This window comes from Sapajus apella, unplaced genomic scaffold (genome assembly GCF_009761245.1).
Source record: "Sapajus apella isolate SASKATOON/1434 unplaced genomic scaffold, GSC_monkey_1.0 scaffold56, whole genome shotgun sequence".
Lineage (NCBI taxonomy): Eukaryota > Metazoa > Chordata > Mammalia > Primates > Cebidae > Sapajus > Sapajus apella.
Window position 1 is genome coordinate 15,036,399 of NW_022436996.1, and position 23,894 is coordinate 15,060,292.

The following is a 23,894-nucleotide window of genomic DNA, read 5'->3' on the forward strand; positions in this document are numbered from 1 at the left end:
TGAAGAAGGTCATTGGTAGCTTGATGGGAATAGCGTTGAATCTGTAAATTACTTTGGGCAGTATGGGCATTTTCACGATATTGATTCTTCCTAACCGTGAACATGGAATGTTTCTCCATCTGTTTGTGTCCTCTCTTATTTCGTTGAGCAGTGGCTTATAGTTTGACTTGAAGAGGTCCTTTGCATTCCTTGTTAGTTGTATTCCTAGGTATTTTATTCTCTTTGTGGCAATTGTGAATGGCAGTTCATTCTTGATTTGGCTCTCTTTAAGTCTGTTATTGGTGTATAGGAATGCTTGTGATTTTTGCACATTGATTTTGTATCCTGAGACTTTGCTGAAGTTGCTTATCAGTTTCAGGAGATTTTGGGCTGAGACGATGGGGTCTTCTAGATATACAATCATGTCGTCTGCAAATAGAGACAATTTGACTTCCTCCTTTCCTATTTGAATACCCTTTATTTCTTTTTCTTGCCTGATTGCTCTGGCGAGAACTTCCAATACTATATTGAATAGGAGTGGTGAGAGAGGGCATCCTTATCTAGTGCCAGATTGCAAAGGGAATGCTTCCAGTTTTTGCCCATTCAGTATGGTATTGGCTGTTGGTTTGTCATAAATAGCTTTTATTATTTTGAGGTACGTTCCGTCAATACCTAGTTTATTGAGGGTTTTTAGCCTAAAGGGCTGTTGAATTTTGTCAAAGGCCTTCTCTGCATCAGTTGAGATAATCATGTGGTTTTTGTCTTTGGTTCTGTTTATGTGGTGAAGTATATTGACTTTGGAAGGCTAAACCACTGTCTCTCCTGTAATAAACTCTCTTGGTCATGTTGTAGAATCATTCACATATGCATATGCACACAAATTTATACATATATTCATACATACTTGGATTTATTTATTTTTTTTGATCTAAAAGTATATTTTCTATTTTTGAAGTAAATTAATTTTTAAAAGCTTTTGCTAATCGAAATGCAAGTGAATTATCTAGCCCCACCCCCCAATTCTATTTTTTTTTTTTAGTTCTGGGGTACATGTGTAGGATGTGCAGGTTTGTTACATACGTAAATGTGTACCATGGAGGTTTGCTGCACCTATCAACCCATCACCTAGGTATTAAGTACAGCATGCATTAGCTTTTTTTCCTAGTGTGCTCTCTTCCCCCTTCACCCTCTAACATGTCCCAGTGTGTGTTTTTCCCCTCCCTGTGTCCATATGTTCTCATGATTCAGCTCCCACTTATAAGTGAGAACATGCAGGATTTGGTTCTCTGTTCCTGGGTTGGTTTGCTGAGGATAACAGCTTCCAGCTTCTTCTGTGTCCCCGCAAAGGACATGATCTCATTCCTTTTTATGGCTGCATAGTATTTCATGGTGTATATGTACCACATTTTCTTTATTCAGTCTATCATTGATGGGTATTTGGGTTGGTTCCATGTCTTTACTATTATGATAGTGCTGCAATGAACATATACATGCATGTATCTTTGTAATAGAATGATTTAGATTCCTTTGGGTATATGTCCAGTAATAGGATTGCTGGGTCAAACAATATTTCTGGTTCTAGATCTTTGAGGAAGCACTACACTGTCTTCCACAATGGTTGGACTAATTTAGGTTCTAACCAACAGTGTAAAAGCATTCCTATTTCTCCACAACCTTGCCAACATTCATTGTTTTGTGACTTTTTCATAATGACTCTTCTGACTGGCATGAGATGATATCTCATTGTGGTTTTGATTTGCATTTCTCTAATGATTACTGATGCTGAGTTTTTATTTTGGTATGTTTGTTGGCTGCATGAATGTCTTCTTTTGAGAAGTGTCTGTTCATGTCTTTTGCCCATGTTTTAATCAGGTTGTTTGGGGTTTTTTGGTAAATTTGTTTGAATTTCTTGTGGATTCTGGATATCAGACCTTTGTTAGATGGATAGACAGCAAAATTTTCTCCCACTCTGTAGGTTTCCTGTTCACTAGGATGATAATTTATTTTGCTGTGCAGAAGTCCTTTAGTTTAATTGGATCCCATTTGTCAATTTTTGCTTTTGTTGTAATTGCTTTTAATGATTTCATCATGAAATCTATGCCTATGCCTATATCCTGAAAGATATTGCCTAGAATTTATCCTAGGGTTTTTATAGTTTTGGGTTTTACATATAAGTCTTTAATCCATCTTGATTTAGTTTTCATATAAAGTGTGAGGAAGAGGTCCAGTTTCAGTTTTCTGCAAATGGATAGCCAGTTCTCCCAGCACCATTTATTAAATAGGGAATCCTTCCCCATTACTTATTTTTTCAGGTTTGTCAAAGATCAGATGGTTGTAGATGTATGAACTATTTGAGTTCTCTACTCTGTTCCATTGGTCTATGTGTCTGTTTTTGTACCAGTACTATGCTGTTTTGGTTATTGTAGCCTTATAGTATAGTTTGAAAGTTTGGTAGCTTGATGCCTCCAGCTTTGTTCTTTTTGCTTATGATTGTCTTGACTATTTGGTCTCTTTTTTGGTTCCATATGAATTTTAAAATAGTTTTTCCTAATTCTGTGAAGAATGTCAATAGTAGTTTAATGGGAATAGCATTGATTCTGTAAATTACTATGTGCAGTATGGCCATTTTCACAATATTGATTCTTCCTATACATGAGGATGAAATATTTTTCCATTTGTTTGAGTCCTCCCTGGTTTCCTTGAACAGTGGTTTGTAGTTATCCTTGAAGATGTCCTTCACTTCCCTTGTTAGCTGTATCCCTAGGTATTTTATTCACTTGTAGCAATTGTGAATGGGAGTTCATTCATGATTTTGCTCTCTGCTTGCCCTTTGTTGGTGTATAGAAATACTTGTGACTTCTGCACATTGATTTTGTATCCTGAGACTTGGCTGAAGTTGCTTATTAGCTTAAGAAGCTTTTGGGCTGGGACAACAGGGTTTTCTAGATATAGAATCATGTCATCTGCAAACAAAGACAATTTGACTTCCTCTCTTCCTATTTGAATACCCTTTATTTCTTTCTCTTGCCTGATTGGCCTGGCCAGAACTTCCAACACTATGTTGAATAGGAGTGGTGAGAGAGGGCATCCTTGCCTTGTGCTCATTTTTGAGGGGAATGCTTCAAGCTTTTGCCCATTCGGTATGATATTGGCTCTGGGTTTGTCACAAATAGCTCTTATTATTTTGATGTATGTTCCTCAATGCCTAGTTTTTTGAGAGATTTTAACATGATGTTGAATTTTATTGAAGGCCTTTTCTGCATCTATTGAGATAATCATGTATTTTTTGTCTTTAGATCTGTTTACGTGTTGAATTATGCTTATTGATTTGCGTATGTTGAACCAGCCTTGCATCTCGATTGAAGTGAAGCCAACTTGATTGCAGTGGATAAGCTTTTTGATGTGCTGCTGGATTCAGTTTGCCAGTATTTTACTGAGACATATTTGGATTTAATCTGTTAATATATTGTGAAAAGTTTTCTTTCATTTGTGGTCATAAAAGTTACTGTTCTGTAATGCGTTTGACAGATTTTGGCATTAGGGTTTTGCTGAGATTAAAAAAGTGTTTTGAAGTGTTTCTTTCTCTTCTATTTTCTGAAAAAGTTTATATAAAATGGATAGTCTTTTTTCCTTAAAATTTTTAATAGAATTCATCAAGAAAGAAATATGGGTCTGGAGTTTCCTTGGAGAGATGGTTTTTGATAAAAAATTTAACTTCCTTCATATGAAGTTCTTTATATTTCTTATTTCATTTTTAATCATTTTGGTAAATAGCGTTATTCAAATAATTTCATTTCATCTAAGTTGAACAATATATTGCATAAGCTTATAATATTCTATCACTATTTTAGTGTCTTTTGTATCTATAGACATACTTTCCTCATCATTGATATGGTAATTTGTATCTTTCCCCTTTTTGTCTCGATTGCTGTGGGTTAATCAATTTCATCAATTAATTAAATCATGACCATATTTTCCTCCAAATTCTTGAACATATTTATAATAATAGCTGCTTAAATATTCTCATTGGAAATTTCCAATATCTGTGTTATTTCAGGGTTGCTTTTTATTGTTTATTTTTTCCCCATGTGACATTTCCTAGTTTTTCCTATGTCTATTTTTTTTTTCATTTCAAGATTGAAATTGTGGATGCTACATTTTTGATACTCTAGAGATACAGACATATATATCTGTAGGTTTTATATATATGTATATTTGTGTATATATATTTGCCTTTATTTAGAGAGTGCTGAGATATTTTTCTTCAAAAGGCAGTGAATTTATTGGCAGATCAGCGAGATCGTTTTTAGACTTGCTGAGCTTTGTTAGGGCAGTTCTGGAGTGGTTTACTCTAGAACTTTGGTAGTCATTCTCTTGAGACATGACCCCTCTGTGGTGCCAGCTGCTTTCCCAGGGGTGTCAGCAAGTCCTCTCTGCTCTGCCTATTCAGGATTCATGTCTCCCCTACCAGTGTGACTGTCAGAATCTCCATTCCTCTCACAGCTACCCAGCAACTTCCCTCTGCCAGGTCATATGGAGGCTTTTTCTATGCAGCTGATGCTTAGTTTTTGACCAGAGACTTACGGGGTCCTCATACAATATTTAGAGGTCTTATTTTGCATAGCTTCCTTCTCTGCAGTAGCTGATCCCTACCACCAGCAGCCATGTTTACAGGTCTGAACTCAATCTCTGCCTCCCTATTCTGGAAAGACCACTGCCCTTTGCCTAGGCTTCATATCCTTGTGCTGCAGCCCAGAAATCATACCAAGGCAGAGCTTTAGGACAATAGTGAAATTCCCCTTCTAGGTTTCCTCTTTCCCAGTGATGGCGAGCCTATGTTGCCTGTTGTCTGATGCCTCAAAATAGTTGTCTTATAATTTTTATTAAGTTTTATAGTGGCTTAAGGCAATAGGACAACTACAGTAACAACTATCTATTTTTATTTAAAGTCAAATTCTTAAAAATAAGCATTTTAAAGTTTTTGTTCCATATTATCCAACAACACTATTATAAGTACTTTAAAAGAGTAACACTTTGACTATACTCTTAATCAAATTAGGCAACAAAATTCATTTGTAAGTGTTCTCAAACACATTTTTTACTAATATTTCATTACCTATTCATATGAATTTTCTGTATTTATATTTTCTCTTTCATTACTAAATTGTTTGTTTGATGTTTTTTAGATTGTTACCTTTATGGTAAACCCTGATGGTTTTCAGGATATCATTTAAAATTTGTTTTCCTAAATTAATTTTTTCCCAAAATTCTTCAGGAATTTGTTTTAATGTACCCAATGATACATTACTCCCACAAAGAATATAAATGTTCTAATAGTTTTCATGAAAGTAATCTATATTTTGTCATCCTTGTACACATTATTTGAAACACATTTTTTATGGTTATTTTTGCTCTTCTTACTTTCCCCAGAGACCAAAATTCCATGTAGTGTAGCTGAAAGTTTCTCAATGCTTTTATGTATCAGTGAATGGGAGTAGCTCTGCAAGCATCTGTGGAGTCAAAACGAATCAGCTGTCATATCAAGAGCTTAAGGACACTGGTGTTTGCAGTAGGGAACTTGGCCCTAAAGGAGATAATGTGTGGGCAAGGATTAAGTCTTCAGAAAAGATGTGTGAAGTTTTTCTGTCCTTGGCTATAACCAGGCAGCATAATCCACTTAGAAAAGAGCAATAAAAAGTAATTTGAATCACGTTTACCCCAGATAGTAAAAAAGCGTAGCTGAATGGAGCGAAACATTTTTTCAGCAGTTCTGGATGAAAAGGGTGTCGATGGGTGATAGAGTTTAGGGACAGCCATAGCAGGTAACTTTTCTATGCTGTTTAAAGACATTAATAATAATGGAGGGGACAGCATGTCGGACACTCAGGAGAGTGGACGTGAAAGACAGATGTCTCATTCACATAATAGAGATAACACACATCCACCTGCTAAGTTAAGAGACCAGCTGCTTCCTCCCACATCGACTGAGGTCTTTGAAGTCTGGAACAGGGGTGGTACCATTTTGGGTGGTGGTATTTCCAGTGCCTAAAATTTTAAAAAGGTGACTAATATGTTGTATATCTTAGGACCTCCTACAAATTGTTGAGGAAAATACAGAACTCTCAATAGAGAATTTGCCAGAGGATATGGATAGGCCATTTTGAGAAAAGAAATCCAGGACCACTGTCATGTGAAGATATGCTCAAACTCATTAGCAATTAGGAAAATACAATGGAAGGAAAAAGAGGGAGAGAACATTATTTAGCTTTCTAGATTGTTGCCAGTTATTATTATAGTGGTATGAAATAATCTAGTTTCTTTAAATCATTGGTTTTATTTACTTAAAAAAATTGTCACCTGTATCTTTATGGTTAACACTGGTGATATTCTGGCTGTGTGTAGGGGGAAGAGGCTGGAATCTCTACATTGCTAGTCTGAGAACAATCTAGATCACTGGATAATGATTAAAGGAAGTAATAGGATGTAGGAGGTAACCTTATTCACTTTTATATGGGATTGCAGATTTATACAGTGATCCTGAAGAACCCCATGGTGGTATTTAGATACATAAAATATGCATACTATTCCATATCTCGGCAATCGTGACTCACTCTGGGTGTATAATCCTATAAAGCAATTATACAAGTTTATGAAGGTATTTATACAAGAATTTTCAAATTTTTCCTTTGACCAAATATCCTGGACTCTGTGTGACTTTGGCATGAAAAGAGCCTGAAGAGAAAGAAACAGAAACTGTTGACAGAGTCCAGGAAAGACCTTAAATAAATAAATAAATAAATAAATAAATAAATAAATAAATAGAGCAAGCTTGGATCTGGGGGTTGGCAAGCCCAGGACAAAGATTTTTTTCTGGCAGGAAATGGGAGAAAAACTGCGTATGTATTTCTGAAGAATGAACATAGTACTATCTATCATATAGAAGCAACAGACTGAATGTACATACAGAAAAATAGCATTTCACTTGCTTGGGCTGAGTGGAAAAGTGACATTTATGTGATTTTTAAATACATTACATACCCGCCAACCATTGAGTGCTCTATGAGAAGGTTCATGGCTGAGTTATGACCCATCTGTTTTTTTCTCCTGGTATTTTGAACTCAGGCTTAGAAAGAGCCGGGATGGTGTTTGTTAGTGTAGGGAAATGATGGCAACTGAATTTACAACCTTTAGTGACCATCTCATTCTCACCACAAAGAGATGGTGTGCAGGGAGAGAAAAGCATGCAACAGCCAAAACTGAAGAAAAATCAGAGCTGGAGAGACAGCCATTCTACAGCTCCACCCTACTGGTGCCTTTTCAGAATTGTCTGCCCATCACTTCTTGACTTCTGCTAAACACCCTTGATCCTTTTGTTGAATTCCACTGTGGCTTAAGCTGGCTTCAGTTATTTTTTGTTACTCCCTTGCAACCTAATACATCACCTGCTTCCTGAGCTGGGTCTATGACAAGTTTGTGTGCTGAGAGGAACTGACATTTCAGTGCTGTGGATTGACTGCTGGCACAGAGATACAGGGCCCTGTCTCCTGGGTCCGAGGACAGGATTGCCAGGCTGCAGGGTGAGTTCCTGGGGCATTGAGATAAGAATCGCTTCTTGTGCATCTCCGTTTCTTCAAGAATTTGTTCATTCTGAAAGGAAATCAAAAACATCAAGTCTTTATTCTGGTTCTGTTGATACCAATAAACAAAAGTGTGTCCTTTTTCGGGGGTACAATCCATCTCTGTTTTCTGTCCTTTTCTTTTGACCAAATATCCTGGAGTCTGTGTGACTTTGGCATGAAAAGAGTCTGTAAGAGAAAGAAACAGAAGCTGTAGACAGAGTCCAGAAAAGACCTTAATGAAACAAAAACAAAAACCAACCAACCAACAAACAAAGAAAGCTTGGATATGGGGGTTGGCAAGCCCAAGCCCAGGACAAGAATTTTTCTTTTGTGCTCAGAGCTGACCTGCTGCCAGGAGACACAGGGATGCACAGCTGAGAAGCCTGGTGCCCATCGTCGCTTTGACGTCGCAAAGGGATGAGGCTTTTTCATTCCCCGTTTGCACCTTCTTGTGACGTGATCCTTCCACAGACTCATAATCATCATGCTACTGCTTCATGTTCCTGAGCAAAAACACTTCGTGTTTTTTTTTTTAATCAGGAAAAAAGCTTTTATCCTAACTCAATAAATATAACTAAGTTACTCTGTATTCATTTAAAATATTTTACGTCTATTTTTGCTAATATAAGTTATGCACTGATGTTTTAGAAAGTTAGAAAATGAAATAGCAAAATAAAAACATGACACACTGCCGGAAAGTGATTATCACTGTTAACATCTTAGTGACAGTCTTTCTAGATCCTTCTGTCCCCCATATATAAATGTGTAGATATATAGACACATTATTTTTTATTATAAAAATTCTTGAAATTCTGTTTAAGATTTTTTTTCAGTTAATGATCATCATCAGTTCTCATCAATGCATTTTCATCTTATCTACTACTTGGCTTATATGCAAAGCCAAAATATAAAATTAAAATTGTTTCAAAAGTGTCCCTTGCCATTAATTTGAACATCAGTTGCTAACTCAAGACTGGACATTCCTTCTGACCATTAATTATCTAATTATCTTTTAGTATAATACAGATCTCTGTAGTAATTGCTAAATTTATGATTCTGAAACTAGCCACTGCTTTGAAAAATACTTCACCTTCTAGTACTTTCTGGTGTATATTAGCTTGTTCATTTACTAGTGTTTCTTTTAGATGATATGTCTTTATGCTTTTTCTCTCTGTAACTATTTATTTTAAATAGTGCATTTTTGGTGACTTTTTTTCTCCATCTCATCCTCATTTCACGTAAGTAATGTTAACAACTTAATGTACATCTTTCTATAGACTTTTCCTTGCTTATTTACTTATTCAGTGAGGTTGTTTTCTCCATATTACAAAATTGACTTTGAATATATAGATAATAACTTGATAACATACTAACAAAAAGATCACTTAAAAAAAAAAACTTGACATAGGAAATAAAACATTACCAGAATATTTGAAAGCTCTTATTTCTTTTCCCAGATCACATGCTCCTGTTCTTTAACTCTATTGAGGTATTTGTTTTTATATTTATTCATTTCTCTTTTATACTTTAACACATAGGTACATAAGCAAAAAAAATAGTCTTTAGTTTTATATGCTTTCAAACTACACAAACAAGACAGCACTGTACCTTTATTCCGCAATGTAAGTTTTCAAAGTTTTACAATTCAGTCATGTTTGTGTGTTTAGTTTTAGTTCATGAATTTTACCACTCCCTAATTTCTTTATAATAATATACCATGATTATTTATTCTGTTAAGTTACATTTGGATATTTTATACATTGTTGTTATTACAAATGTATTACGGAAAATATTCTTGTCCTGATTTTCATAGAAGAGTTTCTCTAGAAAAGCCTTTCTCAAGGGTGAAATTGATGGATAGTGGGTACACACATCTTGAACTTTACTAGATAACACCAAATTGTTTTCCAATGTAGATCTACCAATATACACCCTAGCCAGTGATTCAGAAAGTTCTTGTTGACACTTTGCCTTGCCAAAGCTTAATAGACTACTATTTTTGTCATTGTAGCCATTCTTGTGGGTATATATTTCATTGGACTCAATTTCTATTTCTCTGATTATGACATTTGGCAACATTTACATGATTAACGACCATTGAGATTTTGCTAAGTGCTTACGGCTTTCACTCACTTTTTCTATTGACAGTTACCTTTTTCTCATTGATCCGTAGAAAAATTCGTTTGTAGGTTTTAAAAATATATATATACTAGCTTTTCTGAATATATAAATATAGATAGGGAGATGAATTTGGTTTAAATATAATGTATCTAATATAGATATAGACATTTAATAATATGTCACTATATAGTCAATCTTGTCACTCTTATATAATTAACTTTGATAAATTCAATATCTTAATTTTTATGTAGCCATTTTTATCAATCTGTTCCCTACTGATAGAGGGAATAAGAAATCTTTCTCTGCTCTAAGACCGGGAAGATGTGCTCTAATATTATATAGTTTTCTAGAAGCCTTGTGATTTTATTACAACTATGCTTTTAATATAGCTGGGATTGATTTTGGCTATGTATTGAGATTTGTTCAATGGCATTTATTTTTCTTTATAAAGATACCCAGTTTTCCCGTCACCATTTGTTGAAAAATACATTCTTTGACTACTGCAGTACCATCGCTGTGTTTATGCACATGTATGTTTTTCCTTGGATCTATTTATATATCAATGCCCCTGTATTACACCACTTTTATTATTGTGGTTTTATAATAATTCTTCATGTTTGTTAGATTTAGTCCTCTCACGTGGAGCTTTTACTTGAGTGCCTTAGCTATTCTTTTATCCTTTGCAGCTTCATGTGAATTTTAGATTTTGTTTATCAAGTTCTGTCAAAAACCTATTGGGATTTTTTATTGGATTACATTAAATGTATAAGTTAATTTGGGAAAACTATTTAAAACACTGACTCTATCCAACCTCTAAAGATAGGAAATACTTTCACGTATTTAAGCCTTAGTTAATAGTTATCAACAAGGCTTTATATTTATTTTCCATGGAAGACTTTCACTCTTTTTTGCCCAATTTATGTCTAAGTCATGTCTATTTGGCATTTTTGTTTATTTTGTAAGTCTGTTGCTGGTACATGGGTGTACATGCAGTATACCTGGTTGGGAAAGATGTGTGTCTAAACTCCTTTCCCTCTCACACCTTTCACCTTCTCCATAACCTCAAGTTCTGCTTTTGGTACCAGCCATTGGTAGGCGGACTCATGCAGCTTCACTCAGGGAGGCTTTTCTTTTCCTGCTTTGGTGATTTCTTGGAATAATCTTAGCTAACTCTCATGTCTTTCTAAAAGGAACTTCAGTGGAAAAGGTTCCTTCCGTTCTACTCAGTAAATGAACATGTAACATTTTACCAACTATTCCGTTACCCAAGAAGTGTGTGTGGCTTCTTCTGGCTGGTTTACCTTTATTTGTTTCCCTCATTTTCTTAGTTTTTTAATTGTTGTTTCTTTCTAACGGTCTTTATAAGAATGTAGAAGCATTCCTTCTTTGATAATGTTAAATTTGTAAGTTACAGGTGACATGTGAAACCTTTTTAAAGATTTTTTCCAAAGTTTTGAAAATCTATTAGCCAGGATCATGGTGTAATAAGACATAACGTTTTTCCTTTAAAAAAATTTAAGTGCGTGTTTAGAGTTAGGAAGCTGTTGTACATTTATGATTTGATAAAATAGTTCAAGAGAAAAAAGAAATATCAAACACTAGACAAAACAAAACTCTCACTCTCTCTCTTTTGTTTTTACATCCCATGTTCTAAATACTCCCCTTTCTCAACCTTCTTTAATCTCCAAAAGGAACCAGAATATCACAGTCTTAATTTCCATGCATTTTATCTCTGTGATCTTAATCTATATTTTGGGTGGAATTTTCTGTCCCCATAGTTCGATTATTTACATGCTGAAACCTGTAGAATTTCAATGTCTAGTCCAGCTTTATGGCATCTCAATTTCACAACTTGTCTATTCAATTGCCTACTTCTAGTTTTTATCTGTTTGTTCCATGGACAATTGAAACTCTACTATCCCAAATGGGAATTGCTACTGCTAACATTATTCCATATTGTTTGAAGTGGTGCCCTTTGTAAAGGATCAAAGTTATATGATGAAAATTGAAAAATTGTATCAATTTCTTGTCTGCTGATGACAATCAAGCTTCAGCTCTCTCTTTTGAGTAAGAGCATCCAAAGGACTTTCATACTTATTATATTCATGGAACCAAAAACTCAACTTTTCCAAAAACTCCTTTCTGTCTATTTCCTAAAATGTATTCCATTTCCTTTAATTCATGTAAGTTGATGATCTTTTTTCTCTTTGTAAACTGTTCTCCAAAGTGTCACACTCTTTAATATGCCTTTGCAAAAGTTGTTCTCTTTGCCTAGAATGCCCTACTCAGAACCACGGGTCTATCTGGTGAAATTCAGATGTGACTTCCTCTTTGCTTTCTCTGACTCAATCAGACAGAATTGGGCATGTCCTCCCTTGAGCTTCCAAATGACTTCTGATTATAGTATCATTATATTACATTATACATTCCATCTATTATAATTACTTTCTTGCTGGACCCTTAGCTCCTTGGATAAAAGATCTATTTTCTTTTCAGTTTTGTATCTTTTGTGTTTGCAAAAGTAACAAGACATAGTAAAATCTCAAGAAAATATTTTAAAAATATTAAAAAATAAAAAGTTAATCTAGAGGATGCGATGGGGGCTGTAGGGCTAGGACACATTTTCGCGGAGAGACAAAGGCTGTGTTTCCACTGTGTTGTGCTACCAGGACAGAGCACAGAGCTGTTTGGCTGGTGTGGGCCAACTCCACCATCAGAGGAAACAGCCCCTTCTGCTCTCAGGAGACACTGTGGCCTTCAGTTAGGTGTCCTCTCTGAGCATCCTCTTCAACCATTGAGTAATAGATTAGTCAGATTTTGTTTTGGGTCCTGCCAGTACCGGCGCATGGCATTGTATCTCAAATTCTGTTTCCACTCTACGGTCACATCCCATCCAGCCCCAGTGAGCTGAAATGGTGTCTGGTAGATGTCAGCATCCCAGGGTCCTGTGGGGTAAAGAGATAAAGACTGGAGATCATGTCCAGAAGGCAGGTGCTGGCCAGGGAGGGGCTTGGCAAGCTTAGGATAGGAACTGACCAACAGGATGTGTGCTGGGCTCACCTGCTCCCAGGGGACACAGGGTCACATAGCAGAGGACCCAGCTGCCCATGGCAGGGATGAAATCTCTCTGAAGTTACAGACACAGGCTCTGAAAGAGAGAAAGGCCAAGGGAAGGGGCTGAGATCTAGACCCTCCCCTGGGGTTCAATGTAAAGAATTTGTCATTGCTACAGGATGACCGATTGTCACAGCTGATTTTGCAAATGGTGAGACTAAGACTTAGAGGGATCAAGTCACATGCACCTCCTCTTCTGCTTATAGAAGCTTTTTATATCCCTCCTAAATGGACAAGGGCCTGCCTGCATGGTCAGAAGAGCTGATCCCTCATTGCCTGGTCAGAGTCATACACGGAACGCCATGTACCTGTGCTCAATGAAACACAAGAGGGGGTTGAATGTTTAGTTGTTAAAAAGAACCAATTCTCTACATCCTCTGTACTTACTATAAATAATTAATACAGTAGAGATGGAGTGGGGCTACTCCTGTCATTTTAGGAGTAGCAAAGAGTCTGAAGCACCACTCCCCTAGTGACAGTGGATTAGAGCAGGGACTCGGGAGACAGCATGGGCTTTAGTCATGTCTCTGCCACTTAACAGCTATGTAACCTTGGAAAAGTCACAGAGCTTTTTGATTTTATCTGTAAAATTGAGATAATAAGTAACTACCCCAAAACCTGTGATGAACATTACATAAAGCATTTAGAACAGTTATTAATACATAAAAAACACTATATTCGTGTTTACTATTACTACTTTCTGGACCCAATGTTCTAATTCACAGAAGGTTAAGAAGTCAATACTATATAAAGTGAAATCAAACATTTGCAGTCATAGGATTGTACCAGTCATAGGAAAGTACCATTTTCCAACACTGAGTAGAAATGTGTGAGTATAAATTAATTGCATAACATAGGTTCTTCTCAATAGTTTTAGCAAATAAAAATAGGATCCTAGATGATTTCTTAATGAATGCATCATTTGTTTTGGTAGACAAATGTTGTTCTATTTCTGAGGTTATCTGCAATTAAAAGAGGCTTTCATGATGAAACTCTTGGTTGCAAGCTGGTGGGGCTTAGAAGCTGTTGGTGTTCCTTCCTGGAAGAAAAACAGAAGGAGGGGGGAGAGAGAGAGAGAGAGAGGGAGGAAGAGAATATGAATGAGAATGAGAATGAAGTAATGATTTAGAGTGAGAATCATTAAGAGGTGCAGCAGCGTGGCTGAAACTCTGAGAAAGAATGCTTGCAACATGGTTGCTTCCAATGCATAGGTCTAGGCTTCTCAATCATACCTGCAAAGTTGAGGATCTTATTCTTTATACAGGAGTTCTTCACTTTGTACCATGGACCTCTTTGTCAGACTGGTAAATCCTAAGGAACCCATCTCAGAATAATACCTTTAATACATAAACTAGAATATAGAAAAACAATTATTTTGATATCTAGATATCAAATTTTTAAAATTCTCATATATTAATATAGGAACACATTTACATTTCATTAAATAAAATATAACCTGGTGAATCTGAAAACTGTCATGATTTCAACATAGTGATGAAAGTGTATTTACTGCATGTAATGTGATATGAAAATATCTGACTTTTATATCAACTGTCATTTATGCAACATATAAGCAAATGTCTGTGATTTCTATTGTTGACTTTGTCACTGGTATTACTAAAGCTACTTTGGTTTACTCACTACATCATAGAAGGAAAAGTATATTTCAGTTAGAGATTACTTAAAATAAAGATCTATTTTCCCATTCACATTTATGGATTCCCTGAATTTTATCTGTGCACTCCTTGGAGGTCCATGGATCCAAGGTTAAAAATTTCTGCCTTCGAAGACAATATGCTTTATGCTGGAATTCATAGTTAGGAAGTGTTTTTTAGGACACTCATATACTCTCGGAAGTACTTAGCTTATATGTGTACTTCGCAGATTTGTCAAGGTGTCAAGAGAAAAAATTTAAACTACTTTGTTAGACTGCTTACAGACTTCAATTATAACAGGTATCACATTATATTTACTGTGATTGTATTCTAGTCCTGGAAACATGGTACAAATTCTATCATCTATCTTTCTGCATATTATCTGCATTATCAAGATATTCATCATTATCCATATTATCATCATCATGATTATCATCATCATGTATATTTTATTCCTGAGAAGGATGATTGGAATAGAAAACTATAGGGACATAGTATGATAGTATATACCCTCTTGCATGAAAGAATGAGGCTTTATGCTAAGAAACCATGTAATCAGAAATAGTATTCCTAAAATGGAATCGCAAAATTATCTCCACACTGTTTTAAAATAACCTCTACAGTACTATGTGTTACTAATTCTGAGACACCTCAGATCCCAAAAATGGTAATATATACATTACTCTTATTGACAGAATTTTGACAATTCTACTGTATTTAAGATCCTTGCATTCAGTGTTAAGTACTGTCCTATTTCCTAGATAAAGGAGTAAATAATGAAAATATTTATATCATTAAACACCGTTACTATATTGCAACAGATTTGACAGTATGTTCCCATTTCTTGCTTCCAATATGGTAATTCTCCATCTGAATACTTGTATCCATTTTTAAATTAGTGAATTGTATTTTTGGAGCAATTTTAAGTCAACAGCAAAGTTGAGCAGAAACTACAGAATCCCAAGTATTCCCTGTTCTCACACGGACAACTTTCCCTACTATGGACACTCTGTGTTGTACAACCACAGACCTGATGAAGGCGGCCCATGGGAGAAACAAAAATGGAATTCAGAGACTTGACCAGCAGGGCTGCCTCACCCCAATCCCTCATTCCAAATTATGTGCTTACCTGCAAGACATTCCCTTTAATAATCTTAACTCATAGGTATGTTTTCATTAACAAAATATACCTCTTCTTAAAGCACACCTTGCAGAAATTTCACAGCTTTCCCGATATGTGCAAATGAGTATATTTTACCTGGAAACAGAGCGGCACTAACACTTGATTGGTTCACGTGGTGAACAAGGCTGGCTTCGTGAGCTCACATATGGTTGCTACAAACTATATGCAATTTCTGAAGAAGATGTTTTTATGTAATATGCTGAGGTAGAGATGTCAATTGAGAAATGTAAAGATGAAATTGAATTAGGCTGATGTGAAATCTTGGCAGAAAATTTTTTTAAATATATATTTTATTGCATTTAAGGTTTTGGGGTACATGTGAAGAACATGCAAGATTGTTGCATAGGTACATATATAGCAATGTTGTTTGCTGCCTTCCTCCCCATCACCTATATCTGGCATTTCTCCCCATGCTATCTCTTCCCAACTCCCACCCCCCACTGTCCGTTTCCTATTCCCCCCCAACAGACCCCAGTGTGTGATGCTCCCCTCCCTGTGTCCATGTGTTCTCATTGTTCAACACCTGCCTATGAATGAGAACATGCGGTATTTGATTGGGCAGAAAATATTTTTATTTAGTACATTTATAATCTTACTAAAATAAAATTTAGGAAAACATATATAAAATCTGTATAATAAAAACTACAAATCAATGCTAAGAGAAATCAACAAAGATCTCAAGAAAGAGATGTGGGGAAACTTTTTGAGACGATGGAAATGTTTTGCATCTTTATTGTCATGATGGTTATATGGGTTTAAAAATGTTTTGAAATTGGTTGAAGTGTACACTGAAAGTGGGGGTGTGTTTTATCGCATCGGTTGCATTTGTTTATTGCATAAATATTCCATATATATCTTATATCTCAGTAAAGCTGCTTTAAAATTTTTTGTGATTGTCCCATTACTGAGTATATATCCAAAGGATTGTACATCATTCTGTTATAAAGACACATGCACACGTATGTTCATTGCGGCACTGTTTACAATAGCAAAGACCTGGAACCAACCTAAACGCCCACCAAGGGTAGGCATGTCCAGTGATAGGCTGGACAAGGAATATATGGCACATATACACCATGGAATACTATGCAGCCATAAAAAACAATGAGTTCATGTTCTTTGTAGGGACACGGATGAATCTGGAAACCATCATTCTTGGCAAACTAACAGAAGAACAGAAAATCAAACACCGCATGTTCTCACTCATAGGTGAGTGTTGAACAATGAGAACACATGGACACAGGGAGGGGAGCATCACACACTGGGGTCTGTCAGGGTGGACTAGGGGAGGGACAGCGAGGGTAGGAAGGTTAGGGATGGATAATGGGGAGAAATGCCAAATATAGGTGATGGGGGCATGGAGGCAGCAAACCACATTGCCATGTATGTACCTATGCAACAATCCTGCATGATCTGCACATGTACCCCAGAACCTAAAGTACAATTATATATATATAATAATATATATAATTATATATATATAATTATATATAATTGTACTTTATATATATATAAAGAACTTTATATATATATATATAAAGAACCATATATATATATATATATATATATATAAATTTTTGGGAACAACAAAAAACACTTTTCTGATTGTACTATTCTGGAGGCAGGATTGCTAGTGGTTCCCACTAAGCTTCCATAGCAGGGAGAGTTGTGAGAAGCCCTCATAAATCCCTTAGACTCTCTGTCTCTAATTCAAGGAAATGTGCTGGGTCAGATGATCAGAGTCTACACCTGAAAGATACAGTTGACCTGCTTGTCATTCTTATTTCTGAACTCACAGCTTTACCAAGTGAAAAGCACAGAATCACATTCTTTAAGTAGAGATTGTCAGAAATCCATAAAGCTCATATAAAAAGAGAGAGAAGGTAACCTAGTATATCTTACCTAATATCCCAAACTCTGAGGAATCTGAACTTTTTATGCCTTCTGGGTCCTTCCCTAGGGTTTTGCCTCCATCAGCTGTTTTAAATAACACCCCCCTTTGTTTTTTGCCTCACTTAGAGCTGTTATTTACAAGTTTTTCCTTCTGATTTATTGTCTTTCAAGCTTGGTTTCTGATATTATAGTTCCTACCAACCTGATATACCACTTATTTCCTGAGCTGGGTCCGTGATGAGTTTGTGTTCTAAGAAAGGCTAACATTTGACACTGTGGCTTTGCTGCTGGCACAGAAATACAGTCCTGCATCCCCTGACTCAGTAGACTGGATCTCCAAGGCACAGGGTGAGTTTTCGGGGCATTGGGCTGAAAATCGCTCATTGATCACTTCTGCTTTCTGAATGATTTCTCCATTCTGCAGGTAAACCAAAAACTTGAGCTCTTCTTCCAGCTTCTTACGATACCAGTAAACATAACTATGTCCTTTCATAGGAACACAATCCATCTTTGCTTTCTGTTCCTTCACTGTGACCACATGTCTAGGTCTCTGGGTGACCTTGGTGTCCAAGGAGCCTGTGGATGAAGGAGAGAGCAGCTGTCGAAACAGTCCAGGAGCAAGCCTGATTCTGCGGCCACAGGAGAGAGTCTTGAAACTGGAATCCAACCAGTTCAGAACTGGGACTTACCTGCTCCCAAGAAAGAAAGGGCCACACAGTAGAGAAGTCTGAGGCACATGGTTGGCTCGGAGAGAAATCGTGGTGGTGGCTTTTTCTGTAAGGCCTCCTCACCCCCTGTCAGCAACCTGCTTGTGACGTGATCACTTCCCATAGCCTTCGTAGATGCTCTGTACATGGGACAGAATCCTTTCAATTTCATAGAATAGGAGGAGGGCAGGCTTTGTTTTAGCTGGTGAAAATAGGTAGTGTAAGTTTCAGCCTGCTTTTAGTTTCTTTTTCATGACTCTGTTTTGCCAGTTTTTTAAGTAAAATTACTCAGACATTTTATTTACTTTTTTAACTTGTCAATTTGCTTCTTCCCATCTTCCCTTCCATCTCAGGTAAGGAATCATACAACTTGGGATTTACGAATAGTAGCTTTTGCCACACTTATAAAATCACATAGCAGCTGCTTTACATTAAATAATTCTCTTTTTTTCGAGACGGAATCTTGCTCTGTCTCCCAGGCTGGAGTGTGGTGGTGTGATCTTGGCTCACTGCAGCCTCTACCTCCTAGGTTCAAGCAATTCTCCTGTCTCAGCCTCCCAAATAGCTGGGATTACAGGCTCTAACCACCACACCTGGCTAACTTTTGTATTTTTAGTGGAGACAGGCTTTCACCATGTTTGCCAGGCTGTTCTCAACTTCCTGACCTCAAGTGATCTACCCGCCTTAGCCTACCAAAATGCTGAGATTACAGGCATGAGCCACTATGCCCAGCTACATTAAAGAATTGAATGTTGAACTATACCGAACAATATTTATGACAGATACACAATGCATATATAGAAGCAATAAAATGAATACTCTTGCCTGAACCAATGAGCTGAAGAGATAGATCATTGCTGAGAATTTCTGTCATATTACTCTTTAAGGTTTCCTCATTGTTTCTCCATCATGCCCAGGTGGGTGTAACCCTGAAGTTTAAATTTGTCATTCACTTGCTTTTCAGTCCAGGAGCAAGCCTCCCCAAGTGGTGAGTGGCCCGCCCCCCCAGTGAGGCAGCAGGGAGGCATCCCAAGTACCAGAGCGGAATTAAGAAAAAGCAGCACGTGATGTGTTACCTGCCACATACTCCACAGCATTGTTACTACCAATTACTTTCACAATTACTCAACTATTAGTCTAATGCCGATGGTGCTTTATCAATGCATCTTGCCTTCTCAACCTGTTATAACCCCCAAGGCGGGTGTGCCCCCTAAATTTCAATCCTATGTTCTCTGCTCTTTTCATTGTACACTCTGTATCAAGGGGTTGGAGGCACTTTCATTCTTCCAGTGATGCTAAATGTCCCAAAGGTGTATTTCTTATCCAGACCTGTTTTCTGAGTCCATGTCGTGTACATCCAACTGCTCTCTGCATATGTCTGGTTAGATTTCTGTCCCAAAGGCACTCTCAGTTTCAAAGTAAATCTTGATCTTCTTCCCACTTGGTCCTTTTTATCTGGCTGTAGCAGTCTCTTTTAATCACCCCCAACCCCCTGCATATTGCTGCTCATATCTAACCAATTGTCAAGTCCTTTGATTTACTTCCTTTTAAATTTCTCATTTCACCGTATTTCTAACACCATCGTCATTATCCGAGCTAAACTACTGCTTGCCTGAGCTGACATGTTCCTCTGCATCAACTCTATCCACACTGCTGGAGGGTGGCAGCGTAGGCCCCCCAACCCTCCACCCAAAATATGCCACTTTGGCATAAGGATTATTTTGAGCTAGAGGCATTAAAGAAAATAGCAGGTGTAAGAGGAGTTCACTGACCCTTCCCTTTTTCTTCTTGAAAAAGAGGGGGGCCGGGCGCAGTGGCTCACACCTGTAATCCCAGCACTTTGGGAGGCCGAGGCGGGTGGATCACGAGGTTAAGAGATCGAGACCATCCTGGTCAACATGGCGAAACCCCATCTCTACCAAAAATACAAAAAAATTAGCTGGGCATGGTGGCGTGTGCTTGTAATCCCAGCTGCTCAGGAGGCTGAGGCAGGAGAATTGCCTGAATCCAGGAGGCAGAGGTTGAACCCAGGTATTGCGGTGAGCCGAGATTGTGCCATTGCACTCCAGCCTGGGTAACAAGAGTGAAACTCCATCTCAAAAAGAAAAAAAAAAAAAAAAAGCTTGTTAAACTAATCCTCACCTTCCTAGTCGCTTTGTCATTTGACCAGCCAACCTAGCCCTAGTGCCGTTGCTTTTTCACATTTCCACAATGGGTGACTCTTTGCCTAATTCAGTATATGTGTGTTCAACTCTAACTGCATATTCAGGCCTTCCTTTACTTATCAGGGCTTTCGTGTGATGTAAAACTTATATTAAATAATTTGTGTGCTTTCCTCCTTTAATCTGCCCAGCTCTCAGGCCCAGCCGAAAAATCCTAAGAGGGCAGAGGTAAAATTTTGCCTTTCCTGCAAGGACCATTGTTTCTTCACTTTGTGACCAGGGTGATTAAATACACAGATACACACGCAGCCACTAATGTGATTACTACATAAGTCAAATGTTTAAAACCTCAGTGTCTCCTGTTAAGCTTTATGGTGAATTACGTATCAGTTACCTTGACCAGTAAGGTTATAAGTGGTCCAATGCCTTCCTGCCTTCTTCAGTTTCACTCTGTATTCCACCCATTCCTCCCCCTCCTCCTGTCCACTGCTGACTTCTTTCCAGTCGTTAAACACACCAATTTATTTCCTGATTAAAACAGTTTGCACTGGTTCTTTAATCTTTTTGAAATGCCCTTTATTATCCCTAGTCCCACTTAACTCTAGCTCATCTTGATGTAATAATATTTAAAATTTATTCCCATACCTTTTATTAAAAGGAGGATAACCATTAAATATGCAAAACCAGGAGCTTCAGACTCTCCAGGGAGTATTTCATCAAGAATTACTTGCAAGAAATTATACATCGTTCATTTTTTAGGATAAAAGAGTCTTAACTGGTTTTAAAAAATGGCACCAGATAGGAGATTACAGATAGAAGACACTCACATATTTATGGGTATTTGAAATTGACTACTGGTCAGCTAAAAGTAGTTACACTGCTTTCCATATTCCAGAATGGGAAAACAGCAGCAGAGCTATGAAGTTGTGAAGTAAATAATCAAATATTCACCTTCGGACAGCTGAGATGGTGCATGAACTGTAACAAATGGGTCAAGACTCCTGGAAACCAGTTCCTGGGATTATTTTTGACATTAAGAATGGGGCTATCCAAAGATATAGAGGACTTAGAGGACCCTAGATCCCTTGAAACCTCTGAAATTCTCCCCATGCTTCTCCTTTACTGGGAAACAGTGCCTCCATTGTGTGTGTGTGTGTGTGTGTGTGTGTGTGTGTTGGGAAGGAGGATGTAAGAGTCTCTTACCTCACCTATCACTGCCTCTGAAAGGTGAACTCGATTTACAACAAAGCCCAGAGAGTAGAATATAAAATCAGAACAGAAAGTTCAACACTTCAAAAAGAATTGGTCATCAAAAATTCATGGCATTGAAAATGTATAGGAAATGTGATAGGATTTTGTTTTATTGGTACTTGTCCAAGGAATATAGAACACAAATTTGGATTGGATGCTGTTCAATGCTGTTTTTTAGCCCCTACAACGTAACGTAGGTAGGCAATAGGCTGTGTCCTTGACAGTCAACTGGTTTGGGAAAGGCAGGTCTGAACCCAGCACTCCTCCATGCTAAATGTCACTGAAACACTACACTCCTCAGCTTAATGCAGAGGGGAATGGTGACAGCATGAAATAGGAGTGTAACCACTGTCTCCCTGTTTCATGCTAGAGCCTTAAATCCTCTTGTTTTCCATGCCATTAGTGAGGCAGTGGAATATTTAAAAAGTATTTACTAGCTCTTTTCTCCAGGCTGAAAACACTAACAGAGTAAAAGGCTACAACTAAAATGGGTCACTGGGTTCAGTGGCAATGGCACAGTCTGAGCTGACTGAACCAGGTGGGGTATTTAGCCACCAGTAAAATGTGGTCATAGTGGAGATAAAATGTAGCAGCACGTCTGCTGCTGAATTGGCTCTCATCTTATTCCAGGCAGTTCCATGTTGGTCGGGGGCCAAATGTCATCTTAATACTTTCATGTTCACCCTTTGTGTCTAAACCCCTGCTCTCTATTGCAAAGGGATTGACAAGGGTCCAGGTCTGTTGGATGGTAGGTTGTCTGCTGTGATTTAGCAACAGATGTCTATAAGAGGATGGTAGCAGTTGAGCCACTGCTATTCCACTTCCTGGTTTGGACTATAAAATGCTTTTGATGCTTTTCTTGTCAGAACTCTAATCTATTCATTTATTTGTTTTATTTTCTCTTCTTTTTGATTTTATATGCATACAGTTTGATTAATCTTAACCAGTGGTTCATAACACACAGGTATTGCTTGTCAATGAATCGTTATTTATTTATTTAAAAATGTAGTAGGCACTTGTAAAACATCTCCTCCTCAACGTTAGGCAAGATAGACCTTGATAATACTTCAATGTGTAGCTGGGTAGTTCTCTCTCATTCTATCTCCTGCCACGCCCCAGCCTTATAAAAATCCTGAACTTGGATCATTATTATTCCCTGCCAGTAATGTGTTGGTAAAGGTTTGATAACTAACTCTCTGGAGGAAAATAAAGCAAACCATAATGTGTTATGTTTGCTGATTTCTGTCGTGTAAATGCCCTCACTATGGCCAGTTTCAAGCTAACAACATGATGTTACTAACACTGGAATTGGGAAAAATGTGTAGAGTCAGCTCCCATGAGCTGATAAGGTTGGCTCCAGCATGCAACTGGTCTTTGCTTTTCTTTCAACGTAATTTGATCTAATATATTTTAGTCCTGAAAATTATTTTCTTGACTCATTTGTTTTTAGCCTATGCTTTTCATAATCTCATTAGACTTAGTTTTTACGTTTGCTGTTATATTGCTAAGATTCACCTATAACCTTGCTCTTCACTGCAGTTCATTCACTTTGACTCATACGAGTATGCCAGTTTATTCATTCACTCCTCTCAGTGCATATGTGGCTTGGTGCCATGTTTTTCTACTGTTTGATGCTGTTAAGAACACGCTTGTATTTACGTCTTCTGATATGTGTATGCAAGAGCTTCTCCTGAGGTAAACCTAGGAGTGGAATTGCTGAGTCATGTATGCAAGAGCTTCTGATATAAACCTAGCAGTGGAATTGCTGAGTCATGGGATATGGGAATCTTCAGCTATGAGATAATGCTGAACTGTTTCCAAATGGTTTGTAGTACTTATGCTCCCATCAGTAATTTATAAGCAATCCTGTGAATCCATAACCTCACTAACATTTTATATTTCTAACCTTTTTACATTTTCCTAATCAAGTGGATATAAAACTATGTATCACTGTGCCTTGCTTCATAGTATCCTGATCATCAGTGAAGTAAAATATCTCTTTATATGTTTATTGGTGATACATGTTTCTTCTTTTAAATGTATGATCATATGTTTTGCTCATTTTCTATTGGCTCATACAGATTTGTGATCAATGTAAATTTTTGGTTTCCCCTAGGAAAGGATTTTCACTGTTCTACTTACTGTCTTCTGGCTACTGGCAGAATTTTCCAGCTGTGTAGACAAGCCATGTTGTCTGAGGTCTTCCTTCT

The 23,894-nt window shown here is 37.3% G+C and overlaps 2 gene segments (V, D, J or C); both read right to left on the reverse strand.

Moving 5' to 3' along the window:
* Positions 1–7,193: 7,193 nt before the first annotated feature.
* Positions 7,194–8,551, reverse strand: LOC116527988. The segment is given in 2 exon segments: positions 7,194–7,784; positions 7,944–8,551. Coding segments are annotated over 2 exon segments (453 nt in total).
* A 9,129-nt stretch (positions 8,552–17,680) lies between these two features.
* On the reverse strand, positions 17,681–18,387 carry LOC116527995. The segment is given in 2 exon segments: positions 17,681–18,140; positions 18,254–18,387. Coding segments are annotated over 2 exon segments (375 nt in total).
* Between the last annotated feature and the right edge of the window lie 5,507 nt (positions 18,388–23,894).